General features: G+C 44.7%; 1 protein-coding gene across 2 annotated transcripts in view; it reads left to right on the top strand.

The window, feature by feature from the left end:
* Positions 1-900: 900 nt before the first annotated feature.
* LAMA1 (laminin subunit alpha 1) overlaps positions 901-18,656 on the top strand; it is a 145,919-nt gene continuing 128,163 nt past the window's right edge. For both annotated transcript variants that reach the window (XM_077135944.1, XM_077135943.1), the window contains exon 1: positions 901-1,001. In XM_077135944.1, the coding sequence (XP_076992059.1) occupies positions 926-1,001 (76 nt within the window). In that variant the 5' untranslated portion in view covers positions 901-925. The remainder of the gene's footprint in view (positions 1,002-18,656) is intronic.

The raw sequence follows: 18,656 nt of genomic DNA, 5'->3' as shown, positions 1-18,656 counted from the left end.
AAACAGCAAAACGAGAGCATTGGACAGTAACAGGGGACTTTTATTATTTTGTATACTTATATTATGAAAACGTGAGACTGATAAAGTGTTTTTTCGACAGGAAAAAAAAAAAAAACAGAGGATATTAAAAATTCTTTAACCGAGACCAGACTTAGCTTAAAAAAAATAAACAAAAAACATTTGAAATTTCCTTTTAAGACTAAGCCTTTCAGATTCTAAAAGAGAATCTCTTTCTCCTGCAGCAAGAATATGCTAATACTAATAGTTAAAAAGTCCAAACGGCCCTGCTTGTCCTCTCTTAGGGAAACAAAGTGGGAAACAAGTTAAAACTCATTTTCAGAAATATCCTCCGCCAGCACCCGAGGGGGCAGCCTGCGCAGCTCCTAGCCGGGTTCCGAGAAGGGGCTGTGAGGTGCTCCCGGGCTCTTGCGGGCCGCGAGGGGCTGCACTGCGCGGCGGGGGCGGGACGGGTGCACCCAGCCAAAGCTTTCTCAGAAGCCACCGGCCGGCGCCGACCTCAGCAGTTTCTCGTTCTCCTCCCAACCCCCACCTACCCCCGCCCCCCACCCCCCCACTGCCCCTCGGATCCGGGCGGCCGCAGCCGGTCAACCCCCACCCCAACCCCTTCCCCGGGGAAGGTGGGCTTGCGGGACTCGGGTCCCCCTGCAGCTGGAGATGAACCCCGCCGGCCCCCGCGAGCGCCCTACCCGTGCAGGGCGTCGCGCTCGGGACCCCCGCTCCAGCTCCCGCCCCGGGGGAGGGGTCTCGCCGAGGTCGGGCGGCGGCGGGGAGGGGCTGGGGGCGCGGCGGGGACAGGCGGGGGTGTGTCCGGGGGGCCGGGGGCGGAGGCGGTCGCCTGCCGGGACCGCGCACTCGAGCGCTGGGACTGCCCCGGAGCCCACCCGGAGCCCACCCAAGGCGGAAGATGCGCGGGGACGGCGGGCGCGGCCGGCTCCTCTTGGCGGCGCTGCTCTGGGCGGCCGCGCAGGGCCAGCAGCGAGGTGAGCGGGCGGCCCCGGGGGCGGCGGCGGCGGCGGCGGCGGGACAAAGCCGCGCCGCCCTTTCCCCCTCGGCCTGCGTGCGCGTCTTCGCTCGCTCCGGCCGCGGGGAGCGCACACGTGCACCGCCCGCGCGGCCGGGGACCCGGGGGTGAGGGGCACTGGGGGACACCCCCGGCGGACGGGGCGCCGTCCTCGGAGTTCCCAGCTTTAAATCCGCCGGCCCTCCGAGGTGGTGAGCGGAGGTCCCCGGGGGTCCCCCGCTGTCTCGCTCCAGTCCAGGGGTGCGGCTAAGCGGGCACCTCTGGGACGGCGGGAGCAGGACGTTGGGGGTACGGCGCAGGGAGGGGCGCCGCCCCGCTGCACCCCCAGCTCTCCGTCCTCGGGCGTGGCGGCCGCGATTTGGTGGGTCACTGCCGGGGTGGCCAGAGGCTGACCGCGCCGGGTTGTGAAGATGTAAGGGCGCTCCCATGTCGCCCTCGTGGACCCGCGCGGGACAGCAGCCTAAGATCCCGCCGGGGACGGACAGACGCCTCGGGGCCGGGACTCGGGTGCGGAGCGCGCGCATCGCCAACTGCCCGGGGCGGGGACCCGCGGGCGACGTGTGAGGCTCAGATGCCCCTGGGAAACTTGCCCTTTGTACAGTTCCCGAAGTGGCCCAACCGGCTCGGTCCCCGGCAGGGTGAGACTGTGGTCACTCCGGCGCGAGCAACACGGCTGCGAGGACTTTGCATGCTCCTCGCGCGGGTTGCAAGATTTGAGAACGGAAACCCCAAGCGAATGTTCCAATTTCTGTCCTCGCGCAGGAAGGGAGACCCTCTTTCCTTCTCTGCGGGTAACGCCGTTCCCCACTCTACAGATCCCAGTGTTGCCTCTTTTTGGAGGGGCGGTCGCCAATTTCTTTTGCAAACGTTTTACTGCGTGCAACACAGGGCACTGGGCCTACACCCTCAAATACTCATTTTCATTAAGAAAACAATGCACGGGCCCAAAGGAGATAGGCGCGATGCGCAATACCCTGGTAGGAAAAATGTGCGTTCCTGAATCCTGCTGAGTTGGGCACGCTGGCAGAAAGTAGAGCATTTCATTCATTGACGCGTTCATGATGCAAGCGCTGGACCGGAGCTGGAAATGCAGCTTTGAATAGCTGGGCGTCTGTCTGCGCGGGGCCGGGGCTGGGATGGGGGGCGTTCACAGGATTGTCGGTGAAAGGGGCCAGCCTTCCGGGAGAGCGGGCTTCCGACCCTTTCCAAGACTAACTCGCTTCCATCCGATTGCTGATCGTGAGCAAGCCCTGGTTTCCCACAGTGTGGAGAAGGGGCAGCTCCTCTCAGCTTTGTTGTTCTGAGAAACTGAAAGTCTCAGCCTCAGGCGATGCCCCGAAGTTTCCCGTGCTCCTCGGGCTCGCCCTTGGCCTGCGGGGCTGTGAATGGTGTTTGGAGAAAGTGGGACCCCATGGTGCTTTCCTGCTTAGAGATGCTGCGGAAAACCACCCGCAGCTGGAGCCTTTGGATCTTTGCCATCGCATTTGGTCTTTTATTAGCCTCTCTCCCAGCCCCACCCCATCAACCTTTCCTACCAAGCATCCTTAAGGAGCTTTGATTGCTTTTAGAAAATAATTTTGTTCCCCTTTAATATAGCATGAATGATGAGTGAGGTGGTATAAATATGGTCATCATAAAATTCTCTTGACTTGGAGGTCATCCTGAGACTGCTCTCTGGGGCTTGTATTATTGAAAGTGATCATTAACTAATAACATGGAGATTATAGGAGTCTTCTCTCGTTTTACCAGATGGATAACCTCACAACTCATAAGATAGGACCCAGTAGCTCAATTTCCTTTGAAATGTAGCAGGTTTACAGGGAGCTATTCCTAAGTATAGAATAAGAGATGTGATGTTTCTAAAAGTATTAGGTTAAGTTCGTAACAGGCAATTAGATAGACTTATAGTCATTTCACAGATTGGCTCAACTCTTCTGTTTTAAAGCTTCCTTTATTTTTTTTCTAAGTAAAAACAGACAATTTCAAGTATAGGAAAAATTTTATTCTGTGCATAGAAAAGAAAATTCACTCATTCTCATAAATGAAACAGTATTCAAAGTTCTCCACAATAAAGGTGTGTGTGTGTGTCTTAATGGTTTTGAAGGTGCATTTTTCTTTTTAGTAGCTGGGGTATTCCTCAAGTAATGGCAAATAATAAGTATTGATTTTAGTAGCGAGAAAAGATATGTGTGATAAAAACATCACTGCCTACTTCCTGCATATCCTCCAGACTTTGACCCATTACTTTTTTCCCTTTTCCCCTTTCCCAGACATTAAATACAAGCCCTACAGGTATAGTTACTTCATAAAAAGTGGCTGAGAACTTAAATGCACCAAGGATATGAAATAAACAGGTACACTGTTGTGTAGTGCCTTGTGCCACCATTAGAATTGCATTGCTTTATGGGCCAGTTACATAAACTGTTTATATGACAACTTATTTTAAGGTAATGATCCCTGAATCAGTCTGTCACTTTATAATAATTTATCATCTACAGCAAGTTTGTATGGAGATAGAATACAGGATATACCTTCAAGCTCTGGGTGTTTTCTTCTCTGACTTCACTAGCTGTCACAAATTGGTCGAGTTACCTAACTTTCAGGCCTTTAGACTTACCATCTGTAAAATGGGAATAATGAAAGTAGCATACCTAGATACATTAATGATGAAATGAAATATTCTAAGAAAAGGGCTTAAATCAGTTTCTAGTACAGGGTTAGCCCTCAATAAGCATTGTTTACTGCCATCATTTTTACTATTTCAGATACAACTATTGGGAGCCTTCTTTTAAGCTATAGTCTCTAGGATGTGTGCATGATTGTTTAGAAATCTAGAGGCTGGAGTTTGGAATTAAATAGTTTGGGCTCAATTGCCAGACCTTTGAGTAGACTTTGATTAGCCGTGACATTGGGCACGTGACCTGACAACCTGAATATCAGTCTTCTATCTGTGAAATGAATGGGTTTGATGTTAAATAACACATGAAAAAATGAGCACAGTGTCGCCCACATCCCCAAGCATTCAGCAACTGGTGCTTTCTTGACAACCTCCTTCATTACCCACTTTCAGTTGGGCATTCAGACTTTGTGATTTGAACTCTTAAACATCTGTGCCATCCAGCTCCCATTTTTTGTCTTCCCTTGAAATGTTGTGGCTATTGTGTAATCAGCCTCCTGCCTCCACGCTTCTCCCCCGACCTCCTAACACTGCTGCCCGCGTGACCTTTCCAGCAATCCCATCCCATCTTGATAACAACTCATACCCTTGTTTAAAATTCTTCTCTTAATGCCCCATCGAATTTAGGATCAAGTAGACACTTCTGGACCTTGCCGGTGCGCTTTCCCTGTTTCTCCCCACTTCCACCCCTTCCTTGTCACCTTGCCCTGTGTTCCCTGAATAGGACTTACTCTCAGTCCTCTCTCTCGCAGGGTGACCTCTCACTTTCCTGCACCTGCTCTGTGGACTAGACTGATACTTCCTGTGCTTCCCATTTCACGCATGCACACGCAAGATGACAGTCTTGCATTGCACTGGGGGCTGGCAGGGGAGACCGTAGATCCCCAGTGCCAGAAATCACCATGCTTGGCACACATGCACCTTTCTGTAGCTCACCAGTATTTCCCTGTGCTTGGGTTGTTAAGTGCCAGACAAGTCTCCCATTTGGATTCTAAAACCTGAAAAACCTTCTCAGTGTCCGATGTGAATTATTAATAGAAGCCCTTCCCTGGCCCGCCAATGCCCTTGCACTTAATGCTATTGTTGTACTTACCTTGTGTAAATAATTGACTCCCTTGTCTGTCTCACCCGCCAGCTTGGGCTTCTTGGGGGCAGGGACCATTTAATCCATGTTCATTGCTTTATGGCGTCCCTCTTCCCCCATTACTATTTCTTCAGTATACCTAGGATGGGATAGGACTCCATCACTTAACAAATATGTGTATTTGTAAAGTCCTCAGCTTTCAATTTGTCCCTTCCAAGCAGTTCTTTGACAGAACATTATTAGAACAGCGTTTCCTAGATCTTTTGAAATTTGAAAAGTTCATCCATTGATTTTACGACCTTGCACTCCTTCTAAAAGTATTGTTTACTGTAGCAATAACAAACTATTTTTTAAGCCAGAACAAATTTTTAAAAATATATTTTAGGGCATTTATGATAGCCTTTAGGATATAGAGTAATCGGGTTTGAGAATAATTCAACGAGAAGTTGAGGTTAGTGTGTGCTGTTTGCTTTACCCATCTGTGGTTAACCACTGGAACGCTATGGCAGACAAAAACCCTTAATTTTTAAAAATAATTCCTGATGAATATAGTTTAACCTACATCTTGAATGCAGAAGTTAACTGGGGAGAACTCCAGCACTTGACCTTATCCAAAAGTTTTAGCTACATTTCCCAGAGATGTCTGCATAAACAGAATAAACGATAGTCTCCTCACCAAGCTGGGTGTCGATTATTTTCATGTTTGTAAATAATACGTTTACTTGTTTATTTCTAAAATGCTAATATGCATCCATGGACAACTGAGGATATAAATGCATTTCAAAATCAATGAGGAGTAGACAATCCTTTATAGGACTAAGTTAGTTAAGGTCATGAACTCAGGTTCTGTTGTAACATGCCTGTGAGGGAGGAATTTCAGCATAAAACCCCATGCTATTGGGCTCATTGCATTTTTAGAACCTTTGTATAGAGGGTGACAGTCCTACCTCGAGTAATCATTTAAAATCATAGACTCTTTCCAATTGAGTCTTTGTTCTCTTAAGCCTGGATCAGAGGGCGTTCTTCGGTTAACTTGTATTCAGTGATTTTGTGTTTTGCTTGGGGCAGGAGGCAGAAAATCGAGGCAGTGACATTCCAAATCAGCCTGGCGGAGGACATTCTTGTCTACGTAAGCATTTATCTGTGTTAATACAGAAAAGGCTGCGTAGAAATGCAGACGAGCTGATTTCAGTGGGTGTGTGCACCTTTTTGTATTTTTTCCATTATGAATCAACCATTTGAAGTTTGAATCTCTTCATTCCTGAAGTTATCTTTGAAGTCTGATCTGCTGGCCCAGCAGGCAGTGTGAGTTAAATGCCAGAGAAACTTTTGCATTTCTGGTGGGAATGTCAAATTTAGATCAATGAGTATTTAAGGAAAGTGCCATCTTTTCTCATTCCCTTAAGTATTTCCTGCATTTTGTTCCATTGCTCCATAATTTCCTGTCAGAACCTCAGGAAATTCTGTCTAACAATAGTGAGGTTAAAGAAGATGCTTAAGTTTAGCAGATCATTTTTAGTTAAAAGGAAACATTTAGAAAGAAAAAGAAAATTCTCCTACCAAAACGCTTACACGGGACTGTTCATCATGGACATTTAAATGCCTTCCAACCTTTCTAATGATAGAATTTTCCTCCCCTAAAGCAGTTATGTTGCTATCTTAGTCCCAGTTCCAGTAATTCTTTGCTTTTTCTAAGAGCTCCCTCTGCTGTATTTCTCCCATTTAATGGCATTCTTTCGGTTTCCCTTGGCTTCATCTTCCTCCCCCGCCTTCTTTTGTATCTCCTATCCACATTGTTCCCTGAAATTTCGTTTCTTCCTTTTAAAAATGTTCTGATTTTTTTTGTTTGTTTGTTTCTGAAGATTATTACCTTCTGTCTAAACGACTACATCCAGCAACTCTTAACAGGTCCTTCCACTTAATCCGCCACCACACAGCAGTTAAACAAATCCTGCTAAAGCTTCATTAAATTCCATCTCCTGCTTACCTGCCCTGGTCCTTAACGATGCCCCCCAGTTTGGGCTCAGCTACCTCACCTTTGTCTACAGCTCCACGTATGCACAGCTCACATTTGACCAGCCAAGTACAGCCTTGTTATCAGCGCTCCCATTTCTAAATTTGCACTTTATTTTGTGACAAATCAGAGTTCTCACCCAGCTAGAGTTGCCTCTGGTCCTCTTTTGGATGACTTGCCAAGAATGCCATCAGCCAAGATGAAAAAAGAACCACCACAAGAGAGGACAATTTCCTTAGCAGCCCCAGCAGCCCCACCCAGGCCCTGCATTGCAATCTCAGGTCTGCCCTGGCCGCCCTCTGGCTATGAGGTTCTCCAGCCTCCTAGATTTTGTTACCATCCGGTGGAGGTCTGGGTAGGTTCTAGAATCAGTTTCCGTTCCTGTTACTGTGTCTTTGGAGGGCAGTGAGGTCTTTCCTCTCAAAATTTCTACGGTCTATCCTTTCAGCCCCTTTATTCATTTCTATCTTAGTTTTTGATTCTGTTATTTCTGTCTTCATTTTTGTACAAAATATAGTTTTCACATCTCTTTACAACTCTCCCTCCTTGGCTTCCTTGGCATACTTTTGTTCATTCTAGAAGTTTTCCTGAATATGTTACATTTCTTTGGAACTTCCCAGTGCTTTTCTTTAGGAGAGTTAACATTTCAGATAACACTTTCTTGAGGAGGAGGAATAATCTTTCCTTGTGGGACTCTATCATTTCTTGCCACTGTGCTGCTCCTCCATTCATTCATTTATTCATTCACTCATTCATTCGTGCACAAGCAGATACTGGAATTGCACTGTGTCAGGTCCCGAGTCAGGAATATGCAAAGACTAGCCATGCAGCATCTGTCTTGAGAACCGCATTCTCAGCTGCCTTCCTTGCTGTGATTCCGCAACACATCTCATCATCTCCTGATGGACTTATTTCTGAGGAAGCCCAAAGAACTGGAAAATGCTTATATAGGAAGACATGTTCTTCATAAAAATTAATGGTCAAGGGAAGAGTTGGGGGAATTCAAGTCACACTGTTGGAAGGCTCTGTAAGGATGTCGCTTGCTAACACTCAGATAATGTAGTTCATGATGAAGTGAGCAGGCTGAGTGTTGGAAGGGGAGGAAGGGAGAAGAGGGGTTACAGAGGGCCCCTCGACATTAGCTGGTTGTAGACTTGTGCTGCGGGATCAGCTTTAGCCAACACCTCTTCTGGTGGCAGCGGTGGGCTCTTTCTCTCAAGCTTCCTTTCTTCTGAGTGAGGACTCATGGCTCGTCAGCTCGCCTTGCTCTTCTCTGTGCTCCACTTTCTCCTGAGGGTTCTCCATAGAGAACGTGCAAACACAGCTCACACAGATGTTGTCTCCCCTCTGTGTATTAGAGTTGGTTCACATCAATATCCAGGTCCTAGCTCTGGGGATCATCATTTTTTTGGTCTGGGGTGGTGCCTGGTCATTTGCATTTAAGGACTGCTTCTCCGATGCAGCCAGCGTTGAGAACCATCAAGTTACATGATGAACAGTGCATGCAGTTACACAACAATGCAAGGCATGCAGCAGGATGCCATACCTGGTAATGATGACTCCTGGGGTTGCCTGTGGAGGTACCAGTTGGGGCTTTGGTGACCTCTTGTCTGCTCAGCCCACAGCCTAACACTCTGTGCATAGTAGATGCCAAGTGCTTACCCCCCAGTCTTGCACTTCACATCCGTGTCATGCTGTTTATGCTGCTCGGTGGAGTGGGGAAGATCAGACACCCCTTAACGTTGCAGACAGGACCTTCCCTGGTCCTTGGATGCTTGATCCAACCTAATAAAGGCTCATCGAGTGCCACTTGATAATTCTCAAGGGTGTTCATTCATGGGCACACTCATGTTTAAATGCGCTCCGTTTCAATCTTGCTTTGCCAATTGGGCTACTCACTAAGGTCCTTCTGTCTTTTAAAAACACTCGTGACTGAATATGACACTCAGAGTCTGCCGTGCTTGCGTTATGATCTGGCGTCCCGGGGTGGAGTGGTTGATAGATCGACTGAATTATTCACTCATTCCTTAACCATTGCACATACTAGTTATTAAATGCCTTCTGTTATTTGGTGCCGCGTCACCCACTTCCCAAGCCCTTTAATGAACAAACCGTAGGTACCTCTCCTTCGGGACGGATGTGGGCCACCTCCTCGTCTGTCCCAACCTGCCAGTCATCCCTTGTAAAGTCTCAGGTTTCGCAGACTCCAAAGTCGAGCTTGTTTTATTCACTTCCCACCCCTGTCCTTCTCTCATCTTGTTTTTAATTGAGGATCATGATGCATCTCGCTTCTCATGGCGTCCTTCGGAATTCCTCTTCACTATTTGAGTTAGTATATGCCTTCCAGCATCACACAACAAAACAAGAGCCATGGTTTCCTTACACATCCCCAGCACACACGTGTACCTCACACCGTGTGCATGCATCGCCCCCACACACCACACACCCACAACACACATTGCACACTGGCACACTTTCACGCACACCCACACATGCACATTCATGCCCACAACACACGCAGACACACAACAGTGGGTCTCGCCATTCAGTCCTCAGGAGAACTGTTAGGTGGCACCTCCCTCCCCACTGAGCTGGACTTACTCAGGATCCCTCTGTGCTCTCCTGCTGCTCACCGTGTCTCGGCCCTCCAGAACCACCCACGCTCCCATCATGTGCTGTGTGGGCTGGTGCCTCTGTGTTCCGAGCACGCTGCTCTAATACCGCCAAAGCCTTTCGCTCCACCTGCAGCCCCTGCCACCCGGGGACCCAGGCAGTCCTCTTACTCACCTCCACGGCCATTTGCCTGTACACCTGGCCAGCACACCGTTTTGTGACTGTTTGTTCATTCTCCTGTCTCTTCTTGAGGGCAGAAATGTTTATCCGTAATCCTAATATCCAACACGGTGCCAGGCATATGGCGTCGACACTGTAAGTACGATGTCTGTAAGTCACTGTAAGTACAGCTGAATGAATGAAAGTCCCAATGTCGACACACAACAGGGGCTAAAAGAGGATCAATGGCTGTGATTTAGAGATGCAGACGGACAGGCAGCTGGGATTAGGGATGCCACAGATGAGAAGCAGAGAGACAATCTCCTGGGAATGGGCAGGGTGCCAGCTCAAGACGGCTGGGAGGATTTAGCCATTCACCCAGACAGGATTTGGGGACAGGAACGAGGAAGAATCCAGGTCACCAAATTTGGGACCAAGGACTTAGCTTATATTCTAAACCAGAACACACAATCGGGGACAACCTACCAGCAGAAACAAGAAGTGCAAATACCTTCTGCCTAAGCCCCCCAGCAGCGCAGCTGTGCTCACAGGTGGGGCTCAGATTCAGAGCGATAAGAGCCTCAGAGTCTGGTCACCAGGCGGGGCTCCCTAACTTTAAGGATATATTAATGTTTCATTTTTTCCATCTGCCAGTTCAGAACAAGAAAAAAGCACATTATGTTTTAGTAATTGAATTGAAGGGATACTCATGATGATTCATATTCAGTACCACCTTATCATTCAGATTCTATTTAACAAAAACTTATTTCTGTGCTTGGAGCCACTGGCTTTCTAGACATCCCAAGCCAACAGTTCATTCATTCATCTCGTCCTCAGATGTTTTCTCAGTTCCTTGCATTGTCACAGGACAAGTGGTCCTTGCACCCACGGTACTGGTTGCCTAGTGACCAGGAGAAGCACCCAAAGAATCCCAGTAAGGTTCACGGTCAGCTCAGTTTCGGGAGAGATTTTTTTTGTTTGTTTCCGAATGCCCCAGAAGCCAACAACATTCCATTTATAGCTGTAAACTAGTGTCGCCTTCAACAGAAGGGGACTTCCAGTCAAACCCTCCATTTCTTTTTAGAAGATTCCAAACTTCTGAATACTCTATTGTTTGTAACTTCAGATTACCTGCTGGCATTTGTTGACTGACTCTTGTGGTTCCAATATTTTATATAAAGAAGAGATTTTTAAGGGAGCGCTACCTGCCTGCCTTTGGGAGATGTTTTGTTTAAGTGCGGGAACAGCTGTTCTCTCCTCCGGGCATTCTGGAAGAAGACAGCCTTGACTTCTCAGGAGCAGAACAAAGACATACACAATTTATGTCACAGATGGATTTTTGTTTGATAAAAATCACTTATTGCTAAATGAAAGAATGGTCTATTCTCTTTTGGAAAAATGAGCATAACATCTCCTGTGTCTTTAGTGGTTTCTGACTCTGCTGGTTTAGTTTTCATTATTTTAATTGACTGAATTAAGATGTGTCTCATCACATGTGGTCAGCCTTTCCCTGAAAAGGTGCACATAGGACAGTTTTCTGTAAATGAAATCATGTCAAATTCAGTATTAAAGTAATTCCAAAATAATATTTGAAGGAATCAGCTTGTGAAGAAAATAAACAACCCTTTCGTTTCTGCTGTCGCTGGACCCACACCAATTTAGTTAGATAAAATGCTTACGGTTTCCTTGGTGGATAAAGAAATTTGAATCTTTCTGATTATAGATGTATAGACATTTTTATGGGTATATAGTAGTATGTCATTATGGTTTTAGTTTGCATTTTTCTAATGACCAGTGACATGGAGCATCTTTTCATGTGCTTATTTAGTCATTCATGTATCTTCTTTGGAGAATTGTCTATTCAGCTATTTTGCTCATTTTTAAATTGTTTCTTTTCTTCATAGTATTGAATTATAAGAGTTCTTAATATTTGGGGGGACCCAATTCTTTTATTGAAAATATGATTTGCAAACATTTTTCCCCAGTCTGTGGCTTGCCCTTTTGTTTTCTTAATGGTGTCTTTTGAAGTGTCAGTGCTTTTCATTTTGATGCAGTCAGTTTACCATTTTTTTCTTTCATGCATCATTCTTTTGATGTCATATCTAAGAACTCTTAGCTTAACCTGAGGTCACATCGATTTTCTTCTGTTTTCTTTTAGAAGTTTTATAAGTTAGCTTTTGCATTTAGGTCTAGGATCCAGTTTGAGTTAATTTTTCTGTATGGTAAGGAAGTAAGGGTTTAAGTTCAGTTTTTGCATTTTTAAAAAAAAATAATCTAGTGGTCTCAACACCATTTGTTGAAAAGACCATCATTTCTCTATTGAATTGCCTAGCCACCTTTGTAAAAAGTCAGTAAGGTGGGACACCGTAGCTCAGTGGCAGAGTTCTCACCTGCCATGCTGGAGACCCAGGTTGGGTTCCCGTTGCCTGCCCATGTAAAAAATAAAAAAGCAAAAAATAATCAGTTGACCATAAATGTAGGTGTATATTTCTGCACTCCATTTTGTTCTATTGAGCATATGTCTATTCATAGTATAACACTGTCTTGATTCTTTCAGCTTTATAAGTCATTCAGCTTTGTTCACTTTTTATGAATTGCTTTTAGCGTTCTGGATTCCTTTGCATTTCCATTAGCATCAGCTTGTCAGTTCTTATGAAAAAGCCTTCCAGTTTTGGTAAGAATTGCATTGAATTGTTAAGTCAGTTTCGGGAGAGTTTCCGTCTAACAATATTGAATCTTCCAATCTGTGAGTAAGAAATGTCTCTGAAATGTTTTGTAGTTTTGAGTGTATGGTCTTCCATTTTTTTTTAAAAATGTTTTCTTGAGTATATTTTATTCCATTTGAATAAGAAAGCCCGGTTGTATGAGAGCTGAGCCAGCACTTCTGTGGTGCTCCTTCTTCCAGATCTCTGTTGAAATTCTGGCTGGCCCGGTGGCCTGTCACTTGCCCTCTTAGGCCAGCAGCACTGTGAGCTTTCACCATTCATTTTCTGCTGAGTCTACTGCTTTCACTGACAGCCTCATGGGGCATTGTTTTCAAAGTCAGCCACTCTGTCTCCTGCAGTGTGGGGGTTTCATGTCTAGCCCTGCCTGAAACCACCATACCCACCCAGCCTGGGGTGTGGACAATGGCAGCCCCCACCCACGGGTCACTAGTAGCTATCCACCTCACCAGGGTTTCATAAAAACAGCTGCTCCATTTATCGTTTGTCTTTGGTGGATTTTTCAGACCCTTGAAATCGTTGGTTCTGAATATTTTATCCAGTATTCAGTTTTTTTTTTGGAGGTGGGGGGAGTTTTGGCCAGTCTCCTTAGCCAGAAGTTGTCTAAAGTATTTTAATTTGGATAGATAGCTTCACTACCCTGAATTTCTCCAATGAGAACCTATTTCCGTGACTCACTGGGCTACTGACAAGCCACTGATTTTGCTAATAACCCATTTCTGATCATCTCCAGGCTAAATTAATAAAGTTCCAGTGTCCATGTTGCACTCTGAGGGCTTCTGGAATATGGACAGTATTTCTCATTGGAATCCCAGTGGCCCACCCCCAGGCGGTGCATCCTGAAATTGACTAATACTAGCTGCTATCGGTAGGATAACCTAAGAAACAGACACATGCATACACACATACCGTATCACCTGATGTATCTTCAAGTGAATTTCAGATATTATTCCAGTTATCATTTGTGTTTAAGTGGATGTCCACCTTGAATCAAAGCTCAGTTTACGTCCTCAGTTTGCGTATTTGTCAACAAACTCAAGTGAAGAAGAAGACCTTCATGGGAAACTGCATGATTTAAAAAGGAGGACCAGAGTCAAAAGTCCTGCCTGGCTGCTTGGGAGCCCCGTCCCAGAAATTGAAAGGAGGGCTGAGATTCTCCTGTAAGCAAATAAGGCACCTAAACTCATCAAGCTTCTTCATGGCTAAAGCCAAGGGGGGTTGGAGACGTCAGCAGAGGACGGAGGTCAGTGGTAATGGGGCAGGGGGTGGGGGTGGCCGGGAGGAAAAAGGAGTCAGCATGGAAAGGACAACTTTGGACTTCAACTGAAAAGAATACATTGAATAGACACTCCCCGTTTGACGGTATATCAGTTACAGGTTTACCGTTTGCTCAAAATTGGAACGCTGTACGTGACTCTCAATGGACTATGAAGTAGATCAACCATTTGGTCTTTAGTGGTTTGTTTTCAAAGAAAATGTACTCAAGAAGATGTGTATAAATATTGTTTATTCACAAGTCATCTATTAATGTCGTCCAGCCTGTGTCCTGATTTCTTTCTCAGCAACATGTGGAAATAAAGTAATTTTTCCCTGCCAGTATTATCATGATAAACCTATAGCTTTATAGCTTTAAAAATAAAGGGAAAACACATTTACAATCTCCTTTCAATAAGAGCAAAAAGAGAAAGAGACAAGCCCTGGGAGTCCCTGCTGATGAGGTGTGGAACGTTGGAGAAGGCAGGGAAGCGTCTTTCCAGGTGGTGGAGGAAGGTACCTCCCTTGCTTGTCTTTTAGGCTGTTTGGTTCACTAGAGTGAGAAGACTGTCCCACCTTGCGTGAATGAGGTCCTCTTTGAAAGCCCTTCCTTCTGCTTCTGTCACATAGACCTCGAGTCCCCAGAAGCTCAGACTTGGGGTTCTGCCTCCTGAAATGTTCAGGAGGCACATTTCATGCTGGGCTCTGGACCCCACCTCTTGGCCTGTCCAGAGGCTCCCTGCAAGCCCTGCTACTTCCCCTCTTGCCGCATCGGCCTGGCCTCAGTACCAGTAGCAGGTAGTTCATGGACAGAGAGGGGAGACCCTTTGACAGAATTTGTGATGGTGCTACTTAGGCGTACTTCTTAAATTTTAACATTCTATTTATAAGCGTTCCCCCCTGTCAAAATCATCCTTTTCAATGGTTACACGATAATGCATTGTATGGATGAAACAGGCCAGTGGCAGCTGGGACCTCCACGGTGCAGGGATCGAGCCCCACCTTTGTCCTTGGGGCCTGACCCCTACTGGTTTACCTTAACAGGCTTTCCTGGCCCATGCTCGGTTGACCTTGTTCATATGTTCGAGCTTTTGCTTTGGAGCCATCGAGGATTTTTCTCTTAAGAACAAGCCACCAACTTATGTTTTAACCGCAGCACTGCATTGTTTCTAAAAATATTGGTCAGTGGTCTCCAACCCTTGAGTGCGGGAGGTGGAATCTGGGGCTGTGGTTAAATAGTAACAGAAAACTGCTGAAGCATGACCACTGTTTTAGTAATCAGTCTGATGGTCATTGCACCAAGCTTGGCTGAACCGGCCAAACCTGGAGTATTGGAGCTGGGGAAAAAAAACCCACAAGTCGATCCGATTTCTTGATACTCAAAGTGACATCACCTGGGAGTTTGTGAGACATGGGGAATCTCAACCCCGACGCGGACCTACTGAGTCAGAATCTGCTTTTTAACAAGATCCCTGGGTGATTTGTGCCTAGTAAAGTTTGAGGAGTATTGATCTAATTCCCCACTTTCTTGGCACAGTCGAGACCCAAAGGAACGTTTGGATATTTTGAGTTAAATGAGAACTGTCAGATTTGTGGGTGCTAAGTGCTGTCTTCCTCTAACGGTTTGATCTTTTTAATTCAATCTTAGCTCATTAACTTTTTTGGTAGCACTGGTCTTGTATTGTGCAGACCCATCACAGCATCTGTTCTACTTTTGCCAGGAATGTACTGCTGAGCTTAGAGTTGGATTTGGGGATCAAAGTGAAGGGTCCCTTATTTATCCTATTCAACTTACTTTCATTTGATTTTAACCGCTGCTGAGATTCCACCAATTCCATGGTCCACTGTATTCACTTCTTTTCACATTTGATGCCTCATTATCCAAGTTAAGGTTGGAAGTATTGAACAAGGAAGTGTTGCACACACAGAGGAAAAACCCTAAGTCGCTGTCCCTCAATCCAGTATATTTTATGGTGCTTTTGGAGACAACTTCTTTTGGGGAAAGGAGGCTCCTTGCTAATTTCCTCCATGAGAAGGTGCCCATGGGTGAATGAGAAGTCTTCTGCTTTGCAGAGGAGACCCTGCAGATGGCCACCTGTAGGCGGACCAGCAAAGGAGAGCTTACTACAAGTTGCTGTGACCTAGGAGGAAAAAAAGCTGCCTGTGATTTTATGGAACCCAGAAAAGATAGAGCTTTACGAAAGAGAGAAAGGTCATTTTTGGCAAAAGCTGCTGTGAGGTCAAGTCAGATGAAGGTGAACGGGTGGTGGATTCAGAAAGATGGAAGTCATTGGAGACCTTGAAAAGGACATTTTTAATGATTCAAAGGAATAGAATCCAAATTGAAGTGAGTAAAGAGAGAAGTTGAGGCAGAGACTTGGAGACAGTGAATATATATACAATTCTTAAAGACATTCTTGATTTTTGAAGGTTTTTTGAAAAACTTTTTAAAAATTATGAAAACTACCACATTAAATGTATATGCTTATATCAAGAGGCAGCCCTTGGTCAAGGTGTCAGGGGAAAAAAAATGATGCTAGAAGTGAGAAAATACAGTATTTTCAGTCCCAGTGGGAATGACACCAATGTAATTGAACTCTGTGTGCTTTTGATTGGAGTGTTTACTCTAGTTGTTAAATGTATTTGCCTACAATTGGCTCACAAGCTGAAAGGTATTTAAATGATTTCGTTTCTAAGGTACCAAATAAAGAAGAACCCCCGCCTAGATTTCTACTGGAATAAAAGTACCTGTGGTGCACTGTTATCCAGCCCGGCTTGGGGTCATTGTATTGTGCTCAATCAGGGGTGGTGGCACTTGTGGCCTCCCCAGTGTCAACTGATTTGACCAGAGGCCATGGCCCATGGCCATTTGTGAGGACAATTCCTGACTGAAGCCACTGCTGGGAACACCTAGGGCCAGTCGCAGAATTTGAGGAGCCCTGTGTGAAATGGCAATGTGGGGTCTTGTTTAAAAATTATTAAGAAATTCAAGAGAGGGACAGCAGAACCTTAAATCGAGAGTAACTGTCCCAGCCACATGCCTGTGAAGCGGGTCTGAGGATATTCCTGAGCAAGGATGCTGTGAGGTTCTAAGCGTAAGCAAGTGAAATGACATACTAAGTGGCAGAAGAAGGGGAAGAAATTAACTAAGACCTTGAAGAGTTTATAGAAGGGTTCGTGATTTGTTTGAGAATTGTTGAGCTGGTTAGGAAACGCTGAGTTAATTAAACAGACCATATAAACATGGCAAACACTATAAATTAGATAGGTAAACTATGATATAACTGTGTTTTAATCAAATGGTGCTATCATTGTCCAACCTAAAGGTTACACTTGATTTTGACCTTCCTTTAAGCTGAGCTCACACTGCAAGATGTGGAAGGAAGAAGAACAGTGACTTTCGAGGAAAATGGAAATGATACGAAACTGAAAAATATAATGTGCACCTCTGTAAGTGTATGTTGTAGTGCTTTTATATTCAGCCTATGTGCAATGATGACTTAAATTGGAAGGATATTTAAATTGTTGTCCTTGACCACAAAAGAGAAAGCAATTTGTTGATGCATGAATTATATTTTTTTCTTGGCAACTTATCTGTGCTACCGAAGCAAAAGCCTCAGTGTCATCAAATACAAGTTTTAAAGCAACTGTTCTGGGGCAAGTTGGCTGATGCTGATAACACAGTATTTTTCTACAGCCAGTCTTTGTGTCTTAACATGTTCTTCCCACTTATTTATCAGACAGTAAAAACCTTCTCTCATTTTCAAGGGCACTTTGAATGCATTGCTATGGAAATGGAACTCTTAGCAAAACCCTGCTAAGTCCCTTTGCTCCACTCCCTCCTTGTTTTTCTTGAGATTAAACTTCTCTTCATCTTTGCATGTGAGAAAAAAAGTCAGCTTTCTTAAATGACAGATTCCCAGGAGTTCGAATTTGACTTTTCCCTTACCCACTGTGTAGGAACCTATCTTTCTTCCCCCCACCCCCCCACCCCCGCCACCCCCGTCCCTTCCTCTCCCTCTCTTTTAACCCCTTTTATTATGCTGGGAACAGTCCTGGTGCTTACCAAATGGAATTTGTAGACTATTTTAAAGCTTTTCTTTTACTAACAGCCATCAATGATTAAGTTGATTGAATCTAAAAACCCACTATTTGTTTTTGTGAACTGGGGAAGGGTGGTGAGCAGAGCCATTCTTGAGTCAGCACTTTTATCTCTAGTCGGAAAAGTTTCCTTCATGGAAAAAATTCAGGATACCTTCATTTAAAAATGCTTCCAGGTATTAGATATTTGGATGCTAAAAATAACTAGTAACTTTTGAGTAATTCTCATTGGAAATGAAAGTTCTGTTTTAAATTAAGTAAGCAAGATTCTTATATATTTAAATATAGCTTTAATATTATATGATTTGAACATTCTGAGCTGCTGGTATCTGAGAATTTGAATCAAGATCATTTAACAGTAATTGGAAATAGTTTTAATTTATAATAAATAACTTGAAACAGAATTTCTTTAAGTGGTGTGCCCCTATTAGGAGAAAATATTTGCTCACAGATTACTCACCAAGGGAACAAAGGAGAAATGTGAGGAATTGCTGTTGATCGCTGCCCAATCAGAAGTAATGATATAGCCTCTTGGAAATGTGTAGTATCAGAAATGTATGTAGTAGTTTAGTTTATGCTTAATTTTCAAATATACCTACTTCACAATGTCCAGGTATATTTGTATTATTTTCTGAGAAAAAAATAAATTTAGGGTAAGATGAATTTTTGCAATGGTTTGCAAATAGCCTTCTGAACATGTATTAATGGTTGGAGATGTGCTGCTGTAAATAATTTAGATTTAAGCCTTTCTCCTGCTTGACCCCTCCCTCTTTTTGAATATTCCCATAGCCCCTAATGTTCATAAATAATGGAAACTGGAAAATATGCTTGAATATCGAATGTAAGAAACCAAATAATAATTTATATTTTACGAAATTGATTTACTTGGGGTGTAATGAATTTCTTTTACCTAAAGGTAGATACTTTTCATACTCTAGAACTCCTAAAAGCAAATCAACCAGTTCATCTAAAATTTAAGCAGAGAAACA

The sequence above is a fragment of the Tamandua tetradactyla genome, chromosome 18, assembly GCF_023851605.1.
Source record: "Tamandua tetradactyla isolate mTamTet1 chromosome 18, mTamTet1.pri, whole genome shotgun sequence".
Classification (NCBI taxonomy): Eukaryota; Metazoa; Chordata; class Mammalia; order Pilosa; family Myrmecophagidae; genus Tamandua; species Tamandua tetradactyla.
The sequence above is the reverse complement of the archived record's forward strand: the minus strand, read 5'-3'. Positions and strand labels throughout refer to the sequence as shown.